Here is a 24,542-nt window from a genome sequence, read left to right on the forward strand (position 1 = left end):
GTTTTGTTTTGTTGTTAGCGCATTCACTACTTGCAGTTGCACGAATTTAGAATCAATATTAGCCACTTTTTCGGCTTCCAACTGCTAACAAACTAAATAGCAATCAACCACTACAGCACTCAACCCGCGCCTCATCAACGCCAATATTTTTTCTTGCAATTTCCATCATCCACACATTCGCTCATTTGCTGTACGCTTTGCCATAGTTCTTGGTGTCAGTCACTTGTCAGCTGTCGGCGGGGCGCTCGTGCGGTCGTCATGTCATGGGAATGAGAATTAGAGCGTGACAAGTGTGATGCACACACCAACAAACGGAGACGCAGACACAGCGATGATAGCGATACGCAGCGAGTTTGTGAAAATCACAAAATCCAATTCTCATTCATGCAATTCACCATGGAAGGGAAGTAATTTGTTCGTCCGTCCGTCCGTTCGAAGACCTACAAATGTTATCTCGCGTAGTTCAAGAATTCGAAGCAATGCAAATAAATTACGTAAACAGCTATTTGTGTTGGTTGTAGTAATAGTTGTTGTAGTTGTTATTAGTATTGTTATTTTTCTTCGCCAATAAAGCGCAACTAAGCAACGAAAGTGTGTTTCAAGGCTTCTATTTTCTTTGATTTTGAGTTTCTTCTACATTGACTATGCACTTCTACATCTCAAACCGTTATTTCCTTAAGCATTGCTTGTAAATTTGCATGCAACTTTGCTTATTTACTCAATCAACAACAACAACTTGTGTGGATGTCTTCTGGTTTATGTCAACACCGCGCATACAAGTTTGTCGCTGCCATCTTTTGTTCAATGGGTAATCTAATCGCGCGACACACACACACCAGCATATGTATGTGCTTCTATGTGTATTTGTAGCGACAGCGCATGCGCGCAAATGCAAAATACCTTCAAGTGCGATCAAATTGCATGTCGCTGCTTGCAACATACGTGTGTTGCAACTTTGCAACAAAATATGTGCGCAATTCACCGAAATACACGCCGGATTTGCATATAGTTACCGAATATTACATCACATTTGCATATAATGCAATTTTCATTTTTTAAGGAAAGTGAAAAAATTGAAAAAATGAAATATCTCAAATAATTTAAAGCTTAGAAATTTACTTGAAATTTTGTTGTTATTCTATATAATAGATTTGCTGCCGTTTAAATTATTATATTTTAATTGGAAACTATTCGATATCGGACCCCAACCACCTTCACCTTTTCTTTTATTATGTTTTTGAATTCAATCAGTTTCTTAAATATACAGTAAAAGACCCCTAGAAACAACACTAATATTACTAGAAGAACCCTTTAGTGAAAATCTTCTAGAAGAAATTCCAGAACCCTGTCATCAAAACTGAGCGAAGTCTGTTTGAAACCATGCTTACCTCTTTGGTAGACAAAAAATTACCGCCATCTAAAAAATATCTTGATATATAGTTATCTCCTCACCCTTGCCAGAAAAATAATTAAAAATTATCCATAGAAAAAGAATGACCGAGTCAATATCTTTGTATGGTTTGACCACGTATTTGACCAGACTTGCCGTGCGCCAATGACCACCAAAGGTACCATCCATATGGTACCATCCATATGGCGACAATCGCGCTTCAGGTGACGCTAGCATGGCTAATTCAATAATTCTTTGATTATAATCGGCTGAAAAATCCATAGAAAGAGAAAGCAGTCTAAAATAGATTATATATCGATAGCAACAACTTTTACTGGAACCAAAAGTAATGTAAAAATCGATTAAAAGAGCTATTTTGACAGTAGCGCCATCTACCGGTAACCAAATAACTCGGCAAAAGCAGTTTTGTTGCTATATTATTTTTAAGCGCTTACATGAAAATATTGCAGACAAATTCATCCTAAAATAATTTACCTAACATCACCAAATTGTTGTTGTAGCATTTGAGTATACCCATCAACAGCATATTTGACCTGAATACTTGGCAAAAATCAAGTCACTCCAAATGAGAAAGGTCAAGCGCCAGCAGCTGGCAACAAGTGTTGCACAAACTAAAAATATGGAAAAAACAGCAAACTAGTAGTAGTAGTCAACAACAACAACAATCTTAAGTTCGATGTAGCAACCATGACCACCAGCAATTTCAATGATGATGCTACAAAATTGCCTATGCGATATTAGTGGTTATTGCTCAGCTCAGTTTCATACATATATTCACCATGCAACAGCTACAACAACAAATGGCAAAAGAGCATATTTTTTCGGTCATTAACTCGGTGCGGAATACGAAGTGATGTTGGCAATAGAAAAAATGGGTAGCGCAGAAGCGACAACAACAATCTTCTTCCATCTTCAGTAGCAAACGGCAAAGTGCAACTGAGCTGGATGCCAATATTTGCCAGCTGAGTTTATAGAAAAAATGCAAAAAAGAAAAAGAAAAGCAATATAATGTATTAATGAAAATCTGCAAACACTTATACCAGCTCTTCAGCATATGCAAATCCACCGAAGACAACCAGACACACGCAGGCGCACATTCACACTCTCACTTGTCAAGCGCAAAAAAGGAAATTAATTTTCCGACAGCGACTGCGCACTGCCGTTGCGGGTCAGCGCATGCCACAAGTGGCAACAACACCGAATAACCGTGAAGTGAAGAGAAGTGTTCATTGATTGAAAATAGAAAAAAGCACAACAACAACTGCAGCATCATCTTCAACTACAGCTTCTTCTCCAGCGCTCGTTGCAATCATCGATCGCGCCAATGACGACGTACGACGGGTGCAATATTTAATGTTAGTTGACTTCTGCTGCCACACTCTAACCATCCGCATCCCACCAGCGCAACGACACCGCTCCGCTGCCTCGCTGCAATTCGTACTTTAGTAAAGTGTTTGCCTCGTATTTTATTGTTTTATTTTGCTTTTAGTGTTAGAAGTAGTTGCGTCTGCTTGCTAATGTTTATTGTTTGTTGTTGTTGTTTTAAACACTAATGCTTTGTTTATATTTTAGCTGGTTTTTTGTTTACTTAACACACTTGGATTTGAACTTTGTTTACGCGAATTTTATTGCGAGCCAGTTTAGCAAGTTGACTGTGGCTCGTTCGTTTGGTTTCTCCGCAGTTAAACGGTTATTTATTTTAATTTCTTCTTCTTTATTTGCACATTGCAATTTCGGATATTTTTTTTCCTTTTCGAGTGTGCTTATGTGTTTGATTCGGCAGCAGAGGCATTGCCATTTGTTATGTTGACCTTCACAAAAATGCCAGGCTAGAGATTCCAAAGTGCAAACAAGAATAATTTTCCATTTTTTAAGGAGTTCGTTGTAGTATTATGGGTCTCTAGTAAAAAACTTTTATTTCTTCCACTCTCTCATTAAAATCATTGACCAAAGTGTAGGATCTCTCAAAGCTATTTTATTTCATTAGATTTAGAAGGAACCACCGATATTCGAAAAAAAGAGACCCGACATTCCCGATAAACAAATACTCGTATACACGAACACTATTTCATGTTTTTCAATTCCATCATAATCTGGAAAATAGTGGAAAAAAATATTGCTGGGAGCTCTGAAAGTTATCTCATTTCAGTTTACGAAGACAACATCGATCTAGTAAGAAAATTATCTTTGCCAACGGTCACGAAATTCCAGATAAATATATGTGCTTGGTTCCCTTCCAGCTTTGTAAAGTCAAATGATCAGATACTGACTCTCATTGACTAATAATATTTCTTTTATGACTCCGCACAGATCGTATATTATATATAGCTGATCAACGGATCGTATAGCATAAACTTCGCAATTTTTGGAAAGATACAGTTATACCTCAAAATTAGTTCAAATGTTCTTGACTTATAAAGGGTGTTACTAACCCAACAATATTTTATAAACCTGGTGAGAATTCCACAAGCATAAGCGTCGTAGCGAACGAAATTATAGCAAGCATTAACTTGAAATTATTTGAAGAATTATTTGTATGAAGATTCAAGGCAATGCGCAAATATAGTACTTCGACTAACTATCGGCATAAAAATTTAATAAATTAAACTATTTTTTTTTAAGTTCCAAAAATATTTGAACTACAATAAAAGCCTCTGCTCATAACCGCAGTGATTGTAATTACATATATACTCCATTAAAGCTACAAAGAACCACAATTATGTCAGCAATAATCTTTTTTTGTTGTGGCAGTAGCATCGCTTGTCAGCAACCACTTTGTCAAAAGAATAGAAGAACGTCAATGCCGTTGAAATGATAATCGCCAATAGTTTATGGCTGACCTTTTCAACAACTGGAGTGCACAGATTAAATTAACAATGACATGTGAACAGAGTGTCGCAGACCACATTTTGTGCTCACATGAGCTCAGCTTCAATAATATGGAGCGTTTATCGGCGTTGAAGATGCGCAACAACACCAGTCATAAAAATAAAAGAAACACGATTGATTGTAGTTGCTACCATAAATGGACGCAGCATTTACGCTGAAGGTCAAATGGCATATTAGAATGAGCTTACAAGTTTGTTGGTTGGCGACAGATTATTTGCAGCTACTGTTTTGCGGTTGAACCAGACACCGAGCGAGTTCTATGCTCAGAGCTTTATTTTTCATTACAATACATTTTTTAAATATTTCTCCACAAATGTATCACATTTATAAAACCAATTTGTAATATGCCTTTCCTCTCTTCTCTCCCCACAGCCACCAACGTTGAGGCACAGTCGCAGCAGAAGCGTTCATCGCGCATCACCAGCTCACGCAGCTTCGGCACCAACGTCAAAGCGTCCGCCTCGAATGGCGTTAATTTCGATTGCCCCGAAGAGTTCGGCTACTACCCGCATCCGACCGATTGCACACAGTACTATGTGTGTGTATTCGGCGGTGCCTTGCTCGAGAGCTGCACCGGTGGACTGATGTACTCGCATGAGCTACAGACCTGTGATTGGCCACGTAATGTGGGTTGCGAAGTTGTGGACAGCGGCACCACCGCCAATGGTGGCGGCGCACGTGCAGGCAAACAACAACAGCAGCAACAGCAACCACAACAGTCCATTAATAGTCAGCATGTGCCCAGTCGCATCAGATTCGGTTCGGCCTTCAGCAGCCCGGCGGCAACCACGCAAACACCGAAGGCAACAGTGCCACCACAGTATCACCGTCAGCCACCACAGGTCATACAGGCGCAGGTGCAGTCATTGCCACAGCATACGGGTACCGTGATCGGAGCACGTGGACAACCGAAGCCATTCGATACGCAAGAGGATATAGCCAAGGTGAGTGTGGTTGAGAGGAACTGAGTTCAACTCAGTCAAAATTGTATTCCGTTCAATAAAATTTGTCAAATTTATTCGCGCAGCTTTACGCCGACGCACATGAGACGCTGCCACCCGTCGAGGAGGAGGAGAGCGATCGTCAGCAACGCGTCTACCGTGGCCAGCCGAGCACCGTGAGTCAGGTGCAACGCGACCGTGATGGCATTATACACCAAGCAAGCATCAATGCTATACCGAACCATGGCAAGATCGGCTCGTACACCTTCGGCTCTCAGTTTAGGTAAGTCGTCGTTGTAAGCTCACTAACAGTCGCTTTCGCTTCTTAGCCGAACTAAAACGTATTTTGAACTGAATTCATCTATCATTTAATTGAATGCGCTTTTTATACGAATTGTAATGCTTTATCTTCTCTTAATTGCTATTTTCAAATTAATCGAACATTCGAAACTACTCAAAAACCAATTTACATTATCGCAACTGAAATATTCTCATCTCAAAACTGCATTTACTATTGCACTACGACTCCGAACGACGACGAAAACAAAAAAAAAAAAAACGAAAAACGTGTACCGTTATATTACGAATGACTTCAAAAATGTCTAACTTCATTCGCACGCAATTGGAAACCGTTATAGCCCTAATTACATTGACTTCAACTTATATAGCAATGATCTTGATATCGTACAGTTACTTGAAGAGAACGACTTGGGTAATTATGACTTGGAGACATATGGACGCACGAGCAGAGACCTGATTTCAGAAGAGACCACGCATAAACGCGTCAAACGTGACTTGAATTTACCAAGCAACGACGAGCCGAAAATCGTCTTCAATACTGGTGAGATTTTAAAGACTGAGGAGCAACCAAAGACCGTAGGCGAACCACGCGTACTGGAGTATAATACCGGTGAAGTTTTAAAGGCTGAAGAAGAACAGAAAACTTTGGAGAGACCAAACATTGTTGAATACTTAAATACGGACGAGGTACTACCAGGGATGGTTTTAAACTTGGAATCGAAAGAGCAACAAGGAACTGCCGAACAAGCACAGATAGAAGTAGCCAACACACAAGCACCGGAGCTGACGCAGAGCAACTTTGAGCCAGAGGAGAATATGCAAGAATCGGTGATGGAAATAGTGGCAAAAATATTGGAAGAACTGAAAGGTGGTGTGAAACAAGTGGAGACTGATGCAAGTATGGACACACAGCTGGATGAAGCGGGAGCTGCAAACGCTGACACCTCGACCAGCAATAAGCGCATCGATGTACCCAACATTGCGATCGATACCGCTGCGACGAATCCAATACCTGATTCGGCTGCAGACCCCATTCTGGAGACCTTAAATAGCATAGCAGCGCTACTCGATATGGATTACGATGGCGACGCTAATGACACTGCAACCGCTGAGGCACGCCAACGTGGCACACGCCAACTGCGTCAGTTTTTCAATGGACGTTCGCGCTTTCAAATACAAAACGTGCCGGGTACACATTACCGCTCCATTGATGGCATTGCTTACCAGCAACAACCACAGCAATCTAACTATAATTTCGGTTCATACAACCCGTATTTGTCACCGCCAACGACCTCAGCCAACTATAACCAATTAAGTCCGGGTTATAATGTTTATCCACAGCAACAACAACAGCGCCCACAAAGTTTTGGTGGAACGAAACATAAGTTCAGCTTTACATCAGCGCTGAATCCACCGCCGCCACCACCACCAACACGAATTGAGGATGACTTCCGTCCAATGGCGGCCAATTACTATCACACAACAACCACACTGCGGCCATCTACCTTATCAGCCAGGCGTCCAAATCTCTTTAACAATCCCGAATTGATTCCCTATATTCTGCAGTCACTGCGCGAGTATCAGGAGCAACGCAAAAAGATGCAACAGGAGAACTTCCAATATTTCCATTTAGATAATCAGCCCGGCGAGGAATCGGAAACCACTGGCACATTGCCACATGTTAGCACAACGGTGGCTCAAACTCCATATTTCCAGTCCACCAGAACACCAACCAAAGTCACACCCAACTCACATTATGCGCAGTTCAGCACGGTTGGGGGTTTCTACAACAACAAGCAACAACAACAGGATGATGTTAATGATTTCAAGTCCACCGCGAAGTATCCCACGAAACTTGTCTCGCAATACAGCATTATCGACAACTATATACCCACCACGACAGAGAGCAACTACTTCAACTACAACATTGTGGGAAATCAGAAAGTCAAAAACTACTTCAGCACAAGCAAACCTGCAATTTATGAGAGCTCTTTTCAATCGGGCACACCGACTCGTTACACGACACCCTCACCGCCAACTTCGAATATTGATATAGTTTCAGCGCCTAATTTATCGCCTTTCCATACGCCCACCACAACTAAGCTGCCCAAATACAATACTTTCTCGCAGTACCCCGAAGGTCTTGCGTTCTCAAACAACACTGCACAGTTTCCCGAGTCCTATCAGGTCTTCAGCAAAGTACGCACGACAACCATGGCACCGAAAGTGAAAACTGTTCGACCCACCACTTCCACGATAAGTAATTCAAATGTTCCACAGCCCTCCCGAAAGCCCACTTTAGCATTGCAATTTAATGTGCCTGAGTTCGTGGCGAGTCTGCAATCATCCGATTTGGCCAACATGAATCCGCAAGTGGTGAATATGATCAAATATTTTAAGCAAATCAATGCACCAGTGTCCACACGGAAGCCAATCGCGGCGAATGTGCCCACCAGCCAGGTGAAAAGACCTCTCCAACAGTATGAAGAAGATATAGAAGCAACAACAGAGCACAATCGGCAACGTCCAACCGTAGCACCCACTAGACGGCCGACGAAGGGTTACGAGGACTTCATCAAGAGCATACCCAATCAAGCGCACAAGTTCAATTTGCACAGCGTGCAACAGTCTAAACCCTTCACATCCACCAGCACATCCGCGCCCGATTACTACGATTACGAAGAAGAAGAGGAGCCGATCGGCACAGACACGGACGATGACATAATGCCGCCCTCACAAATGCCACCCTATATGCCCATGTCGGAGACTATGGCGCCACCGCGACCACAATTTATGCAGCCCACAGTCACGACGACGCTCAGTCCACAGCACCAAAAGCCCAGCTTCCAGACGGGCTACATTGAGGCCACAACCACAAGAAGACCATTCGCCGATACGCAGTTCCAACAATTCTACCAAACAACAAACAGTCAGGCGAACAAACAGAACAATCAAATACCGTCATTTATAAACTTCCCGACTGATATATTCCAAGAGATCAAACAGCGGCTGCCACCCAAACCCCAACTCGGTTCGACGGCACCGACTTTGACGAACAACAACAATAACAACATACATTTCACGACTGCGGCCAAGACTACTACAACAAATACACCTCGTACAACAACAAGTAGCACTACAACTACAACAATGTCCACAACAACAACAACAACAACACAGCGTATGCGCTACACAGTGCGTCCGCATCGTCAACGCGGCCAGAGTAAGTGGCAACAAAGCAACAACAACAACAACAATGCAAACAAGGAGCCGAACAACATCGAACCGCACAGCAACAACGACATCAACAAAAACAACAAAACCGAATTCGGTACGCAAAACTTTCGCAAACGCCCGGCGGCCACACCGGCCTCCTCAGCGCTGGGTTCGCTGCAGTTGAACGTGAACATGCACTTGGACATGGCGGACGGTGGCCAAAGGTACACTTGTTGAGAATGTCTACAAGAGACTAATATGTGTTTTTGTACAACTTGTTGTTGTGTTTGCAAGTGCAGTGCGCTTGTTGCCTGCGTTACTTTGTTGTTGCGTGTTTGAGGTCACAGCAACACCAGACAGGTTGACAAATCTTCAAAGATTCCTCGTTAGCGTCGTAAATGAGCTGCACAGCGCGTGAGCTGACATGGAGTCAAGCGCGTGGTCTTAAAACTTGTCTACTTGACTCTGTGTCGCTCGAAGCGTCTGTGTGTGCTCTAACGATCTATAGTTGACTCTAGCGGCTCTCAAAGCATACGCACACTCAACCTACACTACCAACATTGTAAATGATGTGTAAATAACTGTTTATATACTATACATACATACTTACGTTGAAGCACCAACGAACCAACAACCAACAACCAACATAGATATTACCAAATACTACTAAATGTCACTAATACCAAACTGTACATACAAACGTGTCAACACCCTTACCAAAAATTACTGTGTAACCTTAAAGAAAACAAAAAAAATGAGATTAGTGAGTTAAACCGTTCAACTGGACTTAGTATGGACCCAGTACGCAGTACCTTGTACGGTTACCACACTATAAAACTGGCTCTTGCACTCATCCACTTTCCTTTACTGTAAATCATACTGTACTATAACTGTATATTTCTACTCTGCATGCCTCTCACACTGTATATCTCTTCCAACCGCCTTCACCCTCTTCATAACATTCCACCATCTCTTGATCACCTTTCATTCACTAATCTAGCTGTGCAGCTCTCCACTTGTATTTACTGTAGTTGTTATTGTTTTAACTAATCCTCAATTAATCTATTTCTTTTCGTTCTCATATTCTCTTTTGTAAATATATACATACATATATATATTAAACGAAAAACAAATAAATATATATGCATTTATATCATACTCATGTTTGTGTAATTATACAACAACAACCAAACAAACAAAAAACAACATTTGGCATTTGTAAATATATATATATATACATACATATATATAAATATACATATATATAATAACGATTAACCGCTAATACATCAATCCACAAATCGAAACCAAAAAACAAAATTCATGGTGGCAAACAATCGAAACAAAAACACAAACAAATCCAAAAAAAAATGCATTAAACCCATCGCAGACCCGACTCATCATCGCCCACATCACCACAATCACAACCGCCGGCCGGCAGCCATTATGTACAGCAACAACGGCCGCCGACTGCCGTGCTTGTGGAGGCGATACCATCCATACAAAGTCAGAATCAGAATCAGAATCAAAATCAAAATCAGAATCACAATCAGAATTTGGCCAATCGTAATTACTATAACACATCGGCATTGCTAAATCATGCGGGTTATGAGTCACAAGCAAACATACATCAACATCAATTGCAACAGCAGCAACAGGCTGAACAGCAACAGCAAATTGCTTTGCAACATCAACAACATCAACAGCAACATCCGCAACAACAACAACAACAGCAGCAACAACAACAAGCACCGCAACAAAGCAATCAGGAGCCAAGCTCCTATGAACAATATTACTCAGTTTATGATGATGATCTTGATTTGTATAGGGATATAGAGTACCAGCAACAGCAACAGCAACAGCAGCAGCAGCAGGAGCAACAACAGCAACAATATCAACCCCAACCACAACAGCCGGTGCGTCAACAACCCGTCCAACAATCGACCTATCGTCCATTGGAAATACTCACCACACCCGCTCCACAGGTGCCGCTACGAGAGACTTATCAGCCACAAGAAAAGCCAACATACAATAATCAACAGTCGTTGATCTATAATACCGACTACGATGAGGACCTCATTGCACAGGTGAGTGCAACGGTGTTGTTAACATTCCGTTGTAAAATAGTGTTTTGGAAAGATTGATCCCTGTTTACTTTATTACATACCGAGTGAGGGAGCAAAATCGGTCTATATATGGCATTTATGGTAATCAATGGCCTCCAGCGCCATCTAACGAATTTGAAATTTTCAATGAAAAAACTTCGAATTATCATAAAGCTGATATCTTTGAGATATTTTCCACCAAATATATGGTCCAAAAAATTTTAAAACCTCTTTGAAAGCCTATTTGATCTTCTATGAAAATTTTTTCGTTTATTTCACTAAAATTTTTTTTCGAAAACTTTCGGCCGATATTGAGAAATAATATAAAAAATGTTGCTTGGAAATTTCAAACGAACAAATTCGACTAAGAATTGAATTAGGTATTCTAATCTGAATTGCTCAATTGAAATATGAACTTGTGGAACATAAGTACTTCACTCATTCACAATTTGAGAGTCAAGAGTCACGGGTGTACAAGCTCCAAAATTTGTTTTTCTATTTGAATTCGAATTCCTAATCGGACCCTTATTACCGAGGAACCTGAATCTTGACCAAACCCAAAATATCAAGTAACTAATTCTCCTCCATTATAAAATTTAATGAAAGCACGTTTATTGCATAACCTAAAACTATACCGAATCCGTGCTACCTTATCTTCCGATCTCAATCGCAAGTGTAAAAGACCGTGACTTAAATCGTTTTACTGAGCTACTTTGTCAACTATCTAAACCACTTTAAAATAATTGTGAGGATCATCGCATACTGATGGCTTCCCAACCCCCGAAGAGAATCTCAGACACCTAGAAAAAAATATTTCTCATTACCACAAGTCGAATAAAGGATTTTCCTCTCTGAGATTAATTATTCCTTCTTAACCCTCAATATTTTAATTTTCGAATTACCTTTCTTTAACCGCATATTTTTCCTCCCACAGATCGAACAGGATAATGTGTATGATCAGCCCACGCGTCCGCCAACGCGGTAAGTACACTAATGCTTTTGTGCACCAATCATTCACCACCAACAACAACAACTAATAACCAAAAGAACGGCATTAAAACATTTTTTTTTTGTTTCTTAACCAAAGCATTTAACTTATGATTAACCAATTTAACCGACTTACAAATCGAGAGCTGCCTGTTGTCATAAACATTACATAAATTACGTAAAAACATAAGCCTCTAATATTACCGTTATAGAAAAAAATAAATATCAAGCAAGTATGTATGAGTACAGTGAAACCCATATAACAATTGAGATTTATACATGCCACATGCATACATACCCAGAACCATTTGGTACCGTTATATAGAATATGCCATAAAACATGCAAGAAAATCCCAAAGGTAAAGTCTAAAGCGAAATTAAAACTCGCGCTCATTCCGCATAACTGTCTTGGGGTGTTATATTTAAGCAGGATCAACCATACACACACACACATACATACATATTTATTCAACACATAATACAAACCGAAGCATGCACCACGCACACGCTCATCCAACACGCACCAAGCGAACTCGCCTTCGTTTATGTGAAAATCAAAATTTCTTTTTGTTGATATTTTTTAAATTGAATTTTCCAAATTCTCCACTTTATTGCAACAACAACAAACATGCAACCGTTCCAACACATCTACTTAACGCTTACGTTCTATACCAAAACAAAAACAAACAAAACACACGCACGCACGTACAAACACAAAAACAAACAACAGTGAGCGCGTCAACATTGAAACATTGCCAACACCAATCCGCCCATCACACCCACCACGCCAGCCGGTCAGCGACGTGCGCAACGTTTACGGCCAGGCGCCGACCGCCATTGATGACGCGCCCATCTACGAATCGGCTTACGACAACAGCGCCGAGCTGTATGATGACCTGCCTGCGTATGAGCTGAACACCGATCGTGCGGTATACGAGCAGCCGCGACGCTTCACCACCTATGCGCCGAAGTTGGTACCCACACAAGATGTCGACGAGTACAATGTGATCGGCTCGACGCGCTACGACGAGGATATCAAGAAAGTATTCAACCCAACCGCCACGAACTACGTGGAACCGCCCACAAGTAGAGCGGTGACGGCGCCAACGCGTGGTGGCAGCACCAAAGCGTCGACTGTGGCGCAACGTCGTCAACCCACTACGGCTTTGACTACAACTGCGACGCCAAGAACAACACCACGCACGACGACCACGCCGAGAACGACAACAACAACCACAACAACGACGACGACGCCAGCGCCGCGCACTACACAAGTGTTGCGCACCACACAGCCGGCCACCACAACAAAGTCGATAAGGTATAGTCACTCAGACACGCTAAACGCGCGTTCTTTCACGCTCATCCATGCTAATGCGAAATTGTCTTGCGAAGCGCCTTCATACGAAAGCTCGTTAGTGCCAATAATTCCATCATTTTGTAACTGCGTTTGGTCATTTGGCGCGTGATTTTTGGCTTTACATTATGTTAATTTGTTAATTGAATTGGATTAATTGATTTGTTGAAAGCACCCACCACCATCATCAGCTGGCATTCACCAAGCCACCAAGTCACCAAAACATACATACATACATACCTTTACATACTACTACATATAGCGCTTACTCATACAAACCAACAAATATTCATACAGATTAAGTAGTTGTTAAATGCATTCATCCTTTGAGCGCCCGCCTTCTGCATTCTTTGGTTGTCTTACTTTAATCTTCTTCACATACATTATTACATACAACACTCTTGATTATAATATTCAGACATCTCTAGGAGTTGTGAAGGAGAATTATGAACTTGTGGAACACATATACTTCACTCATTCACAAGTTGAGCATGAAAATATCGCTAGAGCTAGTACACCCGAGAATAATGAAAATTATTACTTTTTTATTTGAATTTGGACTCTTAAGTGCACAACGATTTCCTAAAAGCGGACACTTACTGCTGAGGAAGCTGCCCGAAAGACGCTGCTCTTAAGTCTTACCTTAGCTTATTGTTTTCTCCAGGAAGTCCTAAGCAAGCATAATATATTTAGTGTAAGACTTTTCTTCATTATAATATTGAAATATCGATGTCCCGCTCCAATCGAGACTCCATCCATTCCGCATTTTACCGATACCGTCCTACTTAGTCTTCCGTGATAATATCTCTAGAGTAAAAGTCCAATACTTAAACCTTTTCTACTCAGTTAATCTGTCAACTATCGAAACAGCTTTAGAGGAATTGTGAGATTCGGTTCATTCCAATCCTTGGCAACTGCTACAAGCTTCTTTAAAATTCAATGGACTAAACTTTGTACCAGCAGACCTTGGTACAAACCAACTACCTATCTCTTTAACATTCAGCTTAACAGTCTTATATCAGTAAAGAAGGCTCTACTTCAGAATGAGAAGACTGAAGACTGAAGAAGTTTGTCTTCTTTCAGATCTCCTGTTCAAAGTCACATGCCGGGTCTAGTACGGATCGATAAATATATGAATGTATCATATTCATGAATTATAACCAAGCTTCTATTACCTATTCATACCTAGCCATCACTACGACCATCCAGACCCAATACCACATCGTTCGATCATTCTTTATCCAAAAATCAAAGCTTAATCATTATTCACTTCTCCTGATCCGAGATGGAAGATGACGCCAAACCCAACTGCTACTTTCAGTTATCCACCAGTGTGTTTTTAATAAATTTCTGATTTAACTGCCTTTAACTATTGCTTGGGAGCTTATAAAGCTGAATTTAATTAAGTTTTTCATACGCTGCATGGGGTTTTCAGAATTAATGCATGTTTCAAACTTTTTGTTTTCTGAGGAGTCGGTTGTGCCTAGATTATAGGAGCTGGATTCCAGAATCCTTTAAGTGTAAATGAAAGAAAATGTGTATCACCAAAAAATGGAACAATTTTGTTTGCAGGAGTACTAAAACTAATGAACTGTTTCTCAATGAGAAGCATCCTCCAAATCTCGATACTTAAAACCCCATAACTGATATTGAAATTTGTCGTTCAATGTCTCTAGAGTCCACCAATATAAAGTTAAGCTACGTTATTCACTCAGTAGAAATTAACGGTGTTTTGCACCACATTCAGTACATCAATCACCTTACCAACCACAAACAATAATACAAAGCAACAAAATAACACCAAATCGTGTAGTAATAACGCATCAGTAAATATATATATTCAGTTCAAAAATGTTGAATGCCTACCGCCAAACAACTGACGAACAACAATGAACCGCCACTGTCACCACTACTACTATTACTACCACCACAAGCACCACTACTCCAAATACCAAATCTAAATCTACAAACAAACACTAACATTAACCGAAAATGTGGATTTCTCCTACAGATCTAAAACGCATGCAAACAAATACCAAAAGAACCAACGTTCACAAATCAATCCCCAACAACCTTCCGTCATCAATACACCACCACCACCACCACCACCTACAACTACCCACACACCAATACAAAGAAAACCCACAACATTACCAACATACACAACAACAACAATTACACCAATATCCCAATCGTATCCCAGTTCTCAATACCTCGATTCCGATGAAACATTTGTCACGGTTGTCGCCAAGTCCCACAGTTACCCCAAACCCAACCCGCATACTCAACAAAACCAAAATTCACCAAATACCGTAAACTCACCACACTCTCAGCCGTCATTATTCAACTTACGGACAGTAGGCGACATTGAAACCGTGTCGGACGCAAGTCAGAATGTACAGGTGCAGACGTCTGAACCTTTCAGCAGCGCTGGACGCTCGTTTGAGTCTAGCACCAGTAAATCTTCTGCGTTTAACAATAGAGCTAAATTTTTAGCTGCCATCGACAATGTGGAGGACTATACGGAGGGTTCACGTGGTACCACTTTGCGTGTGATCGGCTCTAAAACTCTCCCACGTGCTGTGGAAGACTATACAGAGGGGTCACGTGGTAATTCGGTGCGTGTAATCGGCTCAAAAACTCTCTCAAATGCTAAATATTCCGCTAACGAAGATGTTTACAATAGCAATAGGCAACGGGAAGATTACTATGGTAAAAATTCCAACGACCAGCCACAACAACAGCGCTTTAGCGATTTTGAGAAGCCAAAAGGTAGACTACAAAGCTATGTTGTTTCAGATATTGCACCACAGAGTTTTAAACCAGTGCCGACAGTTAAAGTTGCGCCACCGCCATCTTCAGAACCCGAGCCGATTTTAGAGCTCATAAGAGATGACAGCTCTGCATCCAGCACAACGTTGCGTTATCCCACGAATATCGTTTTCGAACCGAAACCTTTCAAGTATAATTTGCAAACCGGCTCAAATGGCTTCAGTTTGCGCGCACAAAATGCGGAAGTCCCGGAAGAACCTATCTATGAACGTAGACCCAATGTGGCAGCACAAAAACTTACGACAACAAACCGCGCGATTGTTACGCCCATCACAAGCACGGCCGCAGCCAGCGCACCGGCGCAGCAATCTCCCTTTTACGATGCCTCCTACGAGGAGGATATTGTGCCAACCACCTATGCACCTCCATTACGTAGCGCGTGGCGTATCGGACGTACCAGTGACAGGCCGTTGCAACAAATTGTTTTGGAAACCGACTTGGAAAATGATCATGTCTCTAGTTCGGGCAGCGAGCAAAGCGTAGTAACAGCTTTAAAGGAAACGAGTACCGCGCGCCCTAGTACAACCACGACAACAACCAGAACCACTCCGCGTACTACGACAACTACCACCACCACAACTACAACTACAACCACAACGACAACTACAACCCCTCCGCCAACAACCACCTTTGTGGTCTCTACTACCGAGCGTCCTGTTCAGAGTTACACACCGCGCACTCTTACATTTAAGGATAATCTTATTAAAACTACTGGAACTCCGGCTCAACGTTTTGTCTCACCCTATAAAAGCCTCGAGACTATACTCCAAGAAAAGGAGGACCGTTATACCGGCTTTAATGGACTACGTAGCACGGTCAAGCCACGCTACACCAGTCCAACAACTCCCACCACATTCACACAGAGCACTAGCGCCAAACCTGTGCGCAGCTATTTCCTCATCACAACTCCGCAACGCAACCTCACCGATACACTTCTGTCTACCGCGTCGACTGGTATGCGTAATTTCAGCGTAAGTGATACAATACTCAACAGCTTTTCAAATACACCACTCAGAGCTGCGACGACCACTACTACCACACAAGCGCCAGCAACAGAAGCTACAACCGAAAGTACAACGCCTACAACTATGTCGACAGTCATTGTGACCGCACCCATACGCGTCTCACAGGCACTTTCGTACCAAAATCTACTTAAGCTTGATCACAACTCAAACAATTCAGAGACCCCACGTCCGCGCGGACGCTCTCGGTACTCTGCGGCCACAGTGAATGCAGCCGACGAGACCACGACTTATGCGCCGAGAGGACGTTATACTAGCAATAACGCACAAGAGTCCGCTACGACTTCACCACTCGGACCCTATCCACAAAGAAGAAAGCAACAGCGTGCGCGCATTGTGGCCACACAAGGCCAGCGGAATGCACTTGGCGCGAACTCACTGAAATCGCGCGAAAAATATGAAAATTATAAGGCAGAAAAGAAGCAACAGCAGGCTGCTACAAACACACATGGACAATCACCACAGAAAACCGTGAATCGTAAACCCATTGAAAATGAGTCAGCCATAGATGATGGTCCACGTGCTGAAGCCTTGGTGCGACAACCCATCGATGGAAAACAAGACAACAGCATAGAATCTGCGAATAGCGCGAGCTCATCGTCCTCCACAGAACAACAGGCTGGCGAAATCAAGCCGCCGAAGTATTTGTTCTCAAACAAGTATCGACAGCAAACGAAGGATCGCACATTGGCCGAAAGTCTACAGAATGCCGGTTACATCACATCCAGCACGAGTCGCACAAAATTCGAGCCCGCCTCAGTGTTGGAACAACTACAACTCTTCCTCGCCGGTGATAGCGATGAAAGTAGTGCGCAACAGTTTGTGGATGACTTCTCAGAGCGTGAAATAAGCGCTGCCGTGAAGGAGATCAAGAACTTGTATACAACGCCACGCGCCAAAGCCACAACAGCACCAGCAACCAGCAGCACTTCGACTACCACAACCACAACAACTACGACAACCACTCATAGACCACCAACGACCACCACAACAACCACATTGCGTCCGACCACGACAGCTACGCCGCCTACTGCTGCGTACCGTACAACAGCAAGTACCACGCACTCCACACCAACCACAACCGCAACACTTGCGACCCAACGTTCCCCCACACAAAACACTTATACACAAACCAAACACCACACAGCTCCTCCAACAAGATCCAACACCGACAGCACAACGTCCTCTACCCACTTGCCCTCCTCCCTTGCAACCGCCATCAGCAGCACGCCAGCGAGCACTGTCAAGTCCCTGTTAACGCCAATGCGTGCTTCAAGAGTCAATAACGCCATCAAGTCGTCGATTGCTGCTGCCGCTTACTCCGCACCTTCTTCGCCCTCCGCTTCCAACACCAACTCGAACTCGAACTCCGCCTCGGCCACTGCCTCCCAGGCAAGCGCGGCTGTGGGCTCCGCCAACACGGCTAGAGGTAACAGTATTAAGGCCAGTGCTTACGCCACGAACGCCGGTGCAGCGGTCAAGTGCTCAGACACCACATCGAATGCCAAGTGCAACGAAATTCCCTCGAGGTACTTAACCAACAACAACAACAGCAACTACAAATTTTACATATTTATATATACTCACAGTTATTTACTATGCCACTTTAATAGTTACTCTCTTTGAATATTTGAATGGTGCGTTAAAACGCGCCGGAAAAAAATAATGAAAACTTTCCGTGAAATGCACTTTGGCAGCCAGCAGCGTTGCCAGGTGTTTTAGTTATCATAAAACTTTGCAAAAATTAGTAAAAGTCTATATATCCATAGTCTACTGTACCGTATGTAGTTGTTAGTTGTTCAATATCCCTTGCAAATTTGTTTCTTACAAGAAATCGATTATTTTTTCGTTTTGGTGTACGCTGAATAATTAAAGAGATTGCGAACTGTATGTAATCTTAGTAACTTCACAATAGAATTTTAGTTGATTCTTTTCTTATATAATTTTATCGAAAAGGTGGTGGTTAGTTGACACTATTTCTAAGTTTTTTTTTTTTAATTTTTATTAGTTTCTATTTAAAAAACAAAAACAGTTATTTAACTTCACTACTAAATTCTTAGTAGCCGGAGCACTCTCTATTACTTTTAAAGTATTGTTTTGGTAACTATTGAGAACCGAAAATGTTTTTTGTTTGTTTAACCAATTTGCACTTACTAGTTAGCTTTCTGCACCACTTTACCACCTAATCGAACCATTTACTACTTTTCCAGCTCCACTTTTCTTAAACGAAAGTCGAAATAAGAATTATACAACAATATTTATGAAGTTTATCCTATTTTAAGACAGGCTAAGAGAATTACTGCCGGAGAACAAGTTTTTTCGTCAGTCATAAAATTTTGTAAAATTCATTCGAGCTTATCTATTGCTCCTTCGGCAAGCCAAAGCTTTCATACACTTTTATGACATAAAAGCTTCAGAAGAACTTTTGTAGACGGCTTCAAAAAATTTCTTAGCTTATCTATTGCTCCTTCGGCAAGCCAAAGCTTTCATACACTTTTATGACATAAAAGCTTCAGAAGAACTTTTGTAGACGGCTTCAAAAAATTTCTTCGAGCTTTCAACATCGCGTATCTATCATCCATTCGGCAAGCCAAGGCATTCGTGTGATTTTTCGACATGAAAAGCTCCCTGAGAGCTTTTGTAGACGGGTTGAAAAGCTCGTAAGTGCTGACGAAAATGTTTAACAAACATTTCTTAAATTCCTGTTTAGCTGCGAAATGAAATTTCGAAAATTCTCAAAATATACTTAAGCTACTCGGAGACGGCTTAAAAAGCTCGCATATATTTAGAGCTTACCAAAAAGCTCGTTACACATTTTAATAAAAGCTTGTTGCGTTCACCAAATAAGTGAACCAAAGCCACTTTTTGGTAATAAAAAGTATTTCGAAAATAAAATGAGACCTAAGAGCTTTTAAGCTCGCTGAGATAAGCAAACATTTTACTTGAGATTTCAATCAAATATGTTAAGGGATTATCGATTTGGTAACACTTCGTGACGTCCAAAATTTAATAATATTGCAAGAAAGACTTATCGATAACCGATATCTTCGGTCAATATAAGTTTCATAGTACTATACATTACAGTTAAATTGTTTAAATTAGCGCTTAGTTATAAATTATTGAATTATTTATTCAGCGTACATTTAAAACACAAAACTCTAAAATAAAAGTATTTCTATTAGTTAGACCCCAGATTTCGTACTCCAAACTCAACTACCAACTTCTAGTCGACCATTTCAAACCCGAGACAACTTAAGGAAAATCTCCAAAATGTATATCTTTCTTTAACGTTTCAAAACTGCAACTAATGTGTCCCATGTATCCGACTTTCAGTTGGCAAGCGTTAAATATGTACAAAAAAAGAACTGTAAAAATACCGTTAATTCTACTGCTTGTTTTACACATCCTCCAAACGCACTCAATCCTTTGACTTCCTTTCCCCTCACCCTCTCCGCTGCCTAACTCAAAACCATTTGCCAAACACTATCGTATTGAATTGACTTAACACGTTTTCTTTGCAGCAAGATTTGAAAAATTAAAATAAAAAGAAGAAGAAAAATAAAAATAAAAAGAAGAAAAAGAAGAAGAAGAAGAAAAAAAATAAACAAACAATAATTCAGCTTTTCGGTTCTCACTAAGCTTCTACAGCATTTCGACGCTATTTTCAGCTTGTAAATTTTGTAAAAATAAAGACCTTATGGTTGTTGTAGCTGTTGTAATCTCTTCTAACTGCGACTAACACATGCAAACATTTTGTAAATCATGCTCTGTTACTAACACCAGCCATTAATATTTTACTGTATATTTACTGTACAGTTTTGTTGTTGCTACTAACCCCCAGTCTACTTGGTAACAGCTCCACGTGTAAAATTTGGTTTCTCACTTAAAACTAACTGTGTAAATGTATGTATGTATATAAATGCAAGTTAGTGTGTGTCTGCTGTGCGTCTGCGCTATGCTGCTTAGTTCACCTGTTCAGTGTAGCTGTGTGTGTGTGTGACCGATTTGTGGTCACACTGGTAATTGCTTCGCAGCCAAGTAGTTAACCGTTAACTTTTATTGTCAAACAAACCGTTACAAACCATAAGATATATATATACTGTATATGTTTCTGTGCTATTGTATCCTCCTCCAACAACAAAAAAATACCACCACAACAACAAGTAATTAACCATGGATGTTGCTAACATTACACAATTCAATTAAATTTTTACATAGAACAAATTCGAATAACAATCGTAATCGCGGTAGCTCCCCCTATGCCGGCCAGGAACGTGACACGCCCACAGCAGTGACCAGCAACCGTGGCACGCATCCACCGTGAGTACCCAAGGGCGGTCAGAAATAAGAAATTTCATTAAACGTTTTCATTTTCACCACACAGTCGCACACGTCCCACCTTGAAGCCCTCCGGCACCATTGTCTCGAAGGCCCAAGAGTTCGTCGACATCTACAGATATCCACCCACACGTCCCGAACCACTCTACCCACAACCGACACCGGACAAGACGGCTGCCAAGTGTCGCAAGGACGTTTGCCTGCTGCCCGATTGCGCCTGCGGTGGCAAGGACATTCCCGGTAAGTAGAGCTCACTAGGTTTACTAAAAAATAATAGTTGAAAAAATACTCTCGAAAGCTTGCCAAAGCAGCAAATAGGTATATCTAATATTACACTCACACATAATATTACACTCTGTAACAAAGACTCACGCAAATATTCGTTGTTCGTTCACACCTGAAATTAGGCGGTATGAATGTTAGTGATGTGCCACAAATGGTACTGATCACTTTCGACGATGCGATCAGCACACTGAATATCGATCTCTACGAGGAGTTATTCAACAACAAATCGCGCTTTAATCCCAATGGCTGTCCGTTGCGCGCCACCTTCTATGTGTCGCATGAGTGGACCGATTACGGCATGGTGCAAGATCTCTATTCGGATGGACATGAAATGGCATCGCATACAGTCTCGTAAGTTGGCTGCGGCCGCGGAGCTTTTAGAGAGCTTTCACGAGCTTTAAGTGCCTCGGAGCTTTTTGAAAGCTTTCATCAGCTTTAAGTGCTTCGAAGCTTTTTGTGAGCTTTCATGAGCTTTAAGTGCCTCGGAGCTTTTTGAAAGCTTTTATGAGCTTAAATTGCCTCGGAGCTTTTTTAAAGTTTGCAAGAGCTTTAAGCGCTGAGTATATTTATAAAATATGCAATAAATATTTATATAAGCGTTCATTTTGTGAGCATGTGGTGCCCTTCATTCCTGTCGTTTCTACCAAGTTTTCTGTCCAGCCGTCAAGCGTTACTCATATAATCTGTGTTCTTCGCAGTATTTATTTTAATTTTATTTTATTTTATTTACACATTTTACATACAAACATCGAGCTGAATGTCTCACGGCAGTTTTTATTTAATTTGTTTTTTATTTTCTTATTTTTCGTTTTATTTTTATTTTCATGCCATAATTTGTATTTTTATTTTACAAATCATACAACATACAAATCTATGGTGATACTCCTCCTACTTTATACACATAATGTATGCATATAATTATGTCGTGGAACCACTCATCTCATGCAAAACCAAAAAAAAACAAAACATCATGAATTCCTCACGAAAAATGCACACGCATGCGCCAACCATAGGCGATTTACCGGTCGAGACAGTGCCACAAATTGTGCTCATCACCTTCGATGATTCCGTTAACGATCTGAATAAGCAACTGTATACCGATCTGTTCGAAAAGGGGCGTGTCAATCCGAATGGTTGCCCCATAACGGCTACCTTCTACGTATCACACGAGTGGACTGACTACAGTCAAGTTCAAAATTTATATGCCGAAGGGCATGAGATGGCCTCACACACTGTATCGTAAGTAATGAAAAATAAATAAAAACAAAACTACACAGCACCGTAATAAAAGTGTGGCAACACTTACATATATGTAACATAAATTGACACGCACACATTAATATTACCAAAAACAACAATGCAAAAGTTGAGTCTGAAAGGAAAGTACAACCGGAGCACATAATACTGGATTAGTAATGTAAAAGCGCACAAGTGCATTTAACTGATTTTCAGTAAAACACATTAAAAGCATAAATAAATCACTTTGAATCACTAAATGTAAAGTAATAATTCCCAAAACACACATATTAATAAACATTTTTATATACAAAGCTTTATTTTGCCTGGTAATGGATGACCTCTGACCTCTGAAAATTAAATATAAAAATATATAAAAAAATTAACACGCGATTTTTAAAGCAAAAATAATATATTTTAATATTTCGAAAGTACACCGAGAAAATATTTGAAATTTTTTGAAAAAAAATCCTTTAAAAAAATATTGATATTTTAAAAATTGCAGACAATTTTCTATGTTTTTCTTCTGTTTTATTTTCGTAATTATTTCATTATTTTTTGCATTAGAAAAATATTTTTATTTCAAAAATTTCGACTCCAATATTTTTTTAAACTGTAACTCTCCATATTTTTTAGTATAAACAACTCTCCAAACCAATTATTTTTAATATAAATTTAAATAATAATTTTTCCAACTACTAAAAGCGTTACTGGTTTTTAACACGCTTATAAATATAATAAAAGCTTAACTACTAACTTTTTACCCAACACTAAATATATATTTCTACAAACTTAACCTCAAACTCTACAAAACGATTTCCAATACCACAACTAACCTATTTCTCTTCCACACACATCAACTAAACTCACGCCAACAGTCACAGCTTCGGTGAACAATTCTCGCAGAAGAAATGGACGCGTGAGATCGCTGGACAACGTGAAATTCTCGCCGCCTACGGTGGTGTGAAACTCTCCGATGTGCGTGGCATGCGCGCACCCTTCCTCTCAGTCGGCGGCAATAAAATGTACAAGATGCTTTACGATTCCAACTTTACTTACGATTCATCGCTGCCGGTCTACGAGAACCGTCCACCATCGTGGCCCTACACCTTCGACTACAAAATCTTCCACGACTGCATGATTCCGCCATGTCCGACACGCAGCTACCCCGGTGTGTGGCAAGTGCCTATGGTGATGTGGCAGGATTTGAATGGTGGCCGTTGTTCTATGGGTGACGCTTGCTCGAATCCCAGCGAGGCTGAAGGTGTTACGAAAATGATTATGAAGAACTTCGAGCGACACTACACAACCAACAGGTGAGAGAGGAGGAATGAATGTTCATTTTGAGTTCCCGATATACTAAATCCGTTGCATACTTTTCAGAGCACCATTCGGTCTGTACTATCATGCCGCTTGGTTCACACAGCCCCATCACAAGGAGGGTTTCATCAAATTCCTGGACACCATCAATCAAATGCCCGACGTTTGGATTGTGACCAACTGGCAGATGTTGCAATGGGTTCGTGATCCCACACCGATCTCGCGCATGAACTCCTTCCAGCCATTCCAATGTGATTACTCGGTAAGTTTACCAATCCTACATATAGACTCATCGATAGTAACGGG

At 41.0% G+C, this 24,542-nt stretch overlaps 1 protein-coding gene across 4 annotated transcripts in view; it reads left to right on the forward strand.

The window, feature by feature from the left end:
- LOC105213079 (mucin-2) overlaps positions 1-24,542 on the forward strand; it is a 139,805-nt gene that overhangs the window by 112,764 nt on the left and 2,499 nt on the right. For 2 of the 4 annotated variants that reach the window (XM_054228175.1, XM_054228174.1), the window contains exons 3-14: positions 4,673-5,244; positions 5,328-5,524; positions 5,880-8,981; positions 10,586-10,844; positions 11,797-11,843; positions 12,580-13,167; positions 15,215-18,586; positions 21,276-21,377; positions 21,442-21,635; positions 21,803-22,031; positions 23,795-24,232; positions 24,300-24,498. In XM_054228175.1, the coding sequence (XP_054084150.1) occupies positions 4,673-5,244; positions 5,328-5,524; positions 5,880-8,981; positions 10,586-10,844; positions 11,797-11,843; positions 12,580-13,167; positions 15,215-18,586; positions 21,276-21,377; positions 21,442-21,635; positions 21,803-22,031; positions 23,795-24,232; positions 24,300-24,498 (9,299 nt within the window). Of the gene's footprint in view, positions 1-4,672; positions 5,245-5,327; positions 5,525-5,879; positions 8,982-10,585; positions 10,845-11,796; positions 11,844-12,579; positions 13,168-15,214; positions 18,587-21,275; positions 21,378-21,441; positions 21,636-21,802; positions 22,032-22,693; positions 22,920-23,794; positions 24,233-24,299; positions 24,499-24,542 lie in introns of all 4 variants that reach the window. The other 2 variants (XM_054228176.1, XM_054228177.1) reach the window with 2 other exon arrangements.

Source organism: Zeugodacus cucurbitae, chromosome 3, assembly GCF_028554725.1.
Source record: "Zeugodacus cucurbitae isolate PBARC_wt_2022May chromosome 3, idZeuCucr1.2, whole genome shotgun sequence".
NCBI classification, from domain to species: domain Eukaryota; kingdom Metazoa; phylum Arthropoda; class Insecta; order Diptera; family Tephritidae; genus Zeugodacus; species Zeugodacus cucurbitae.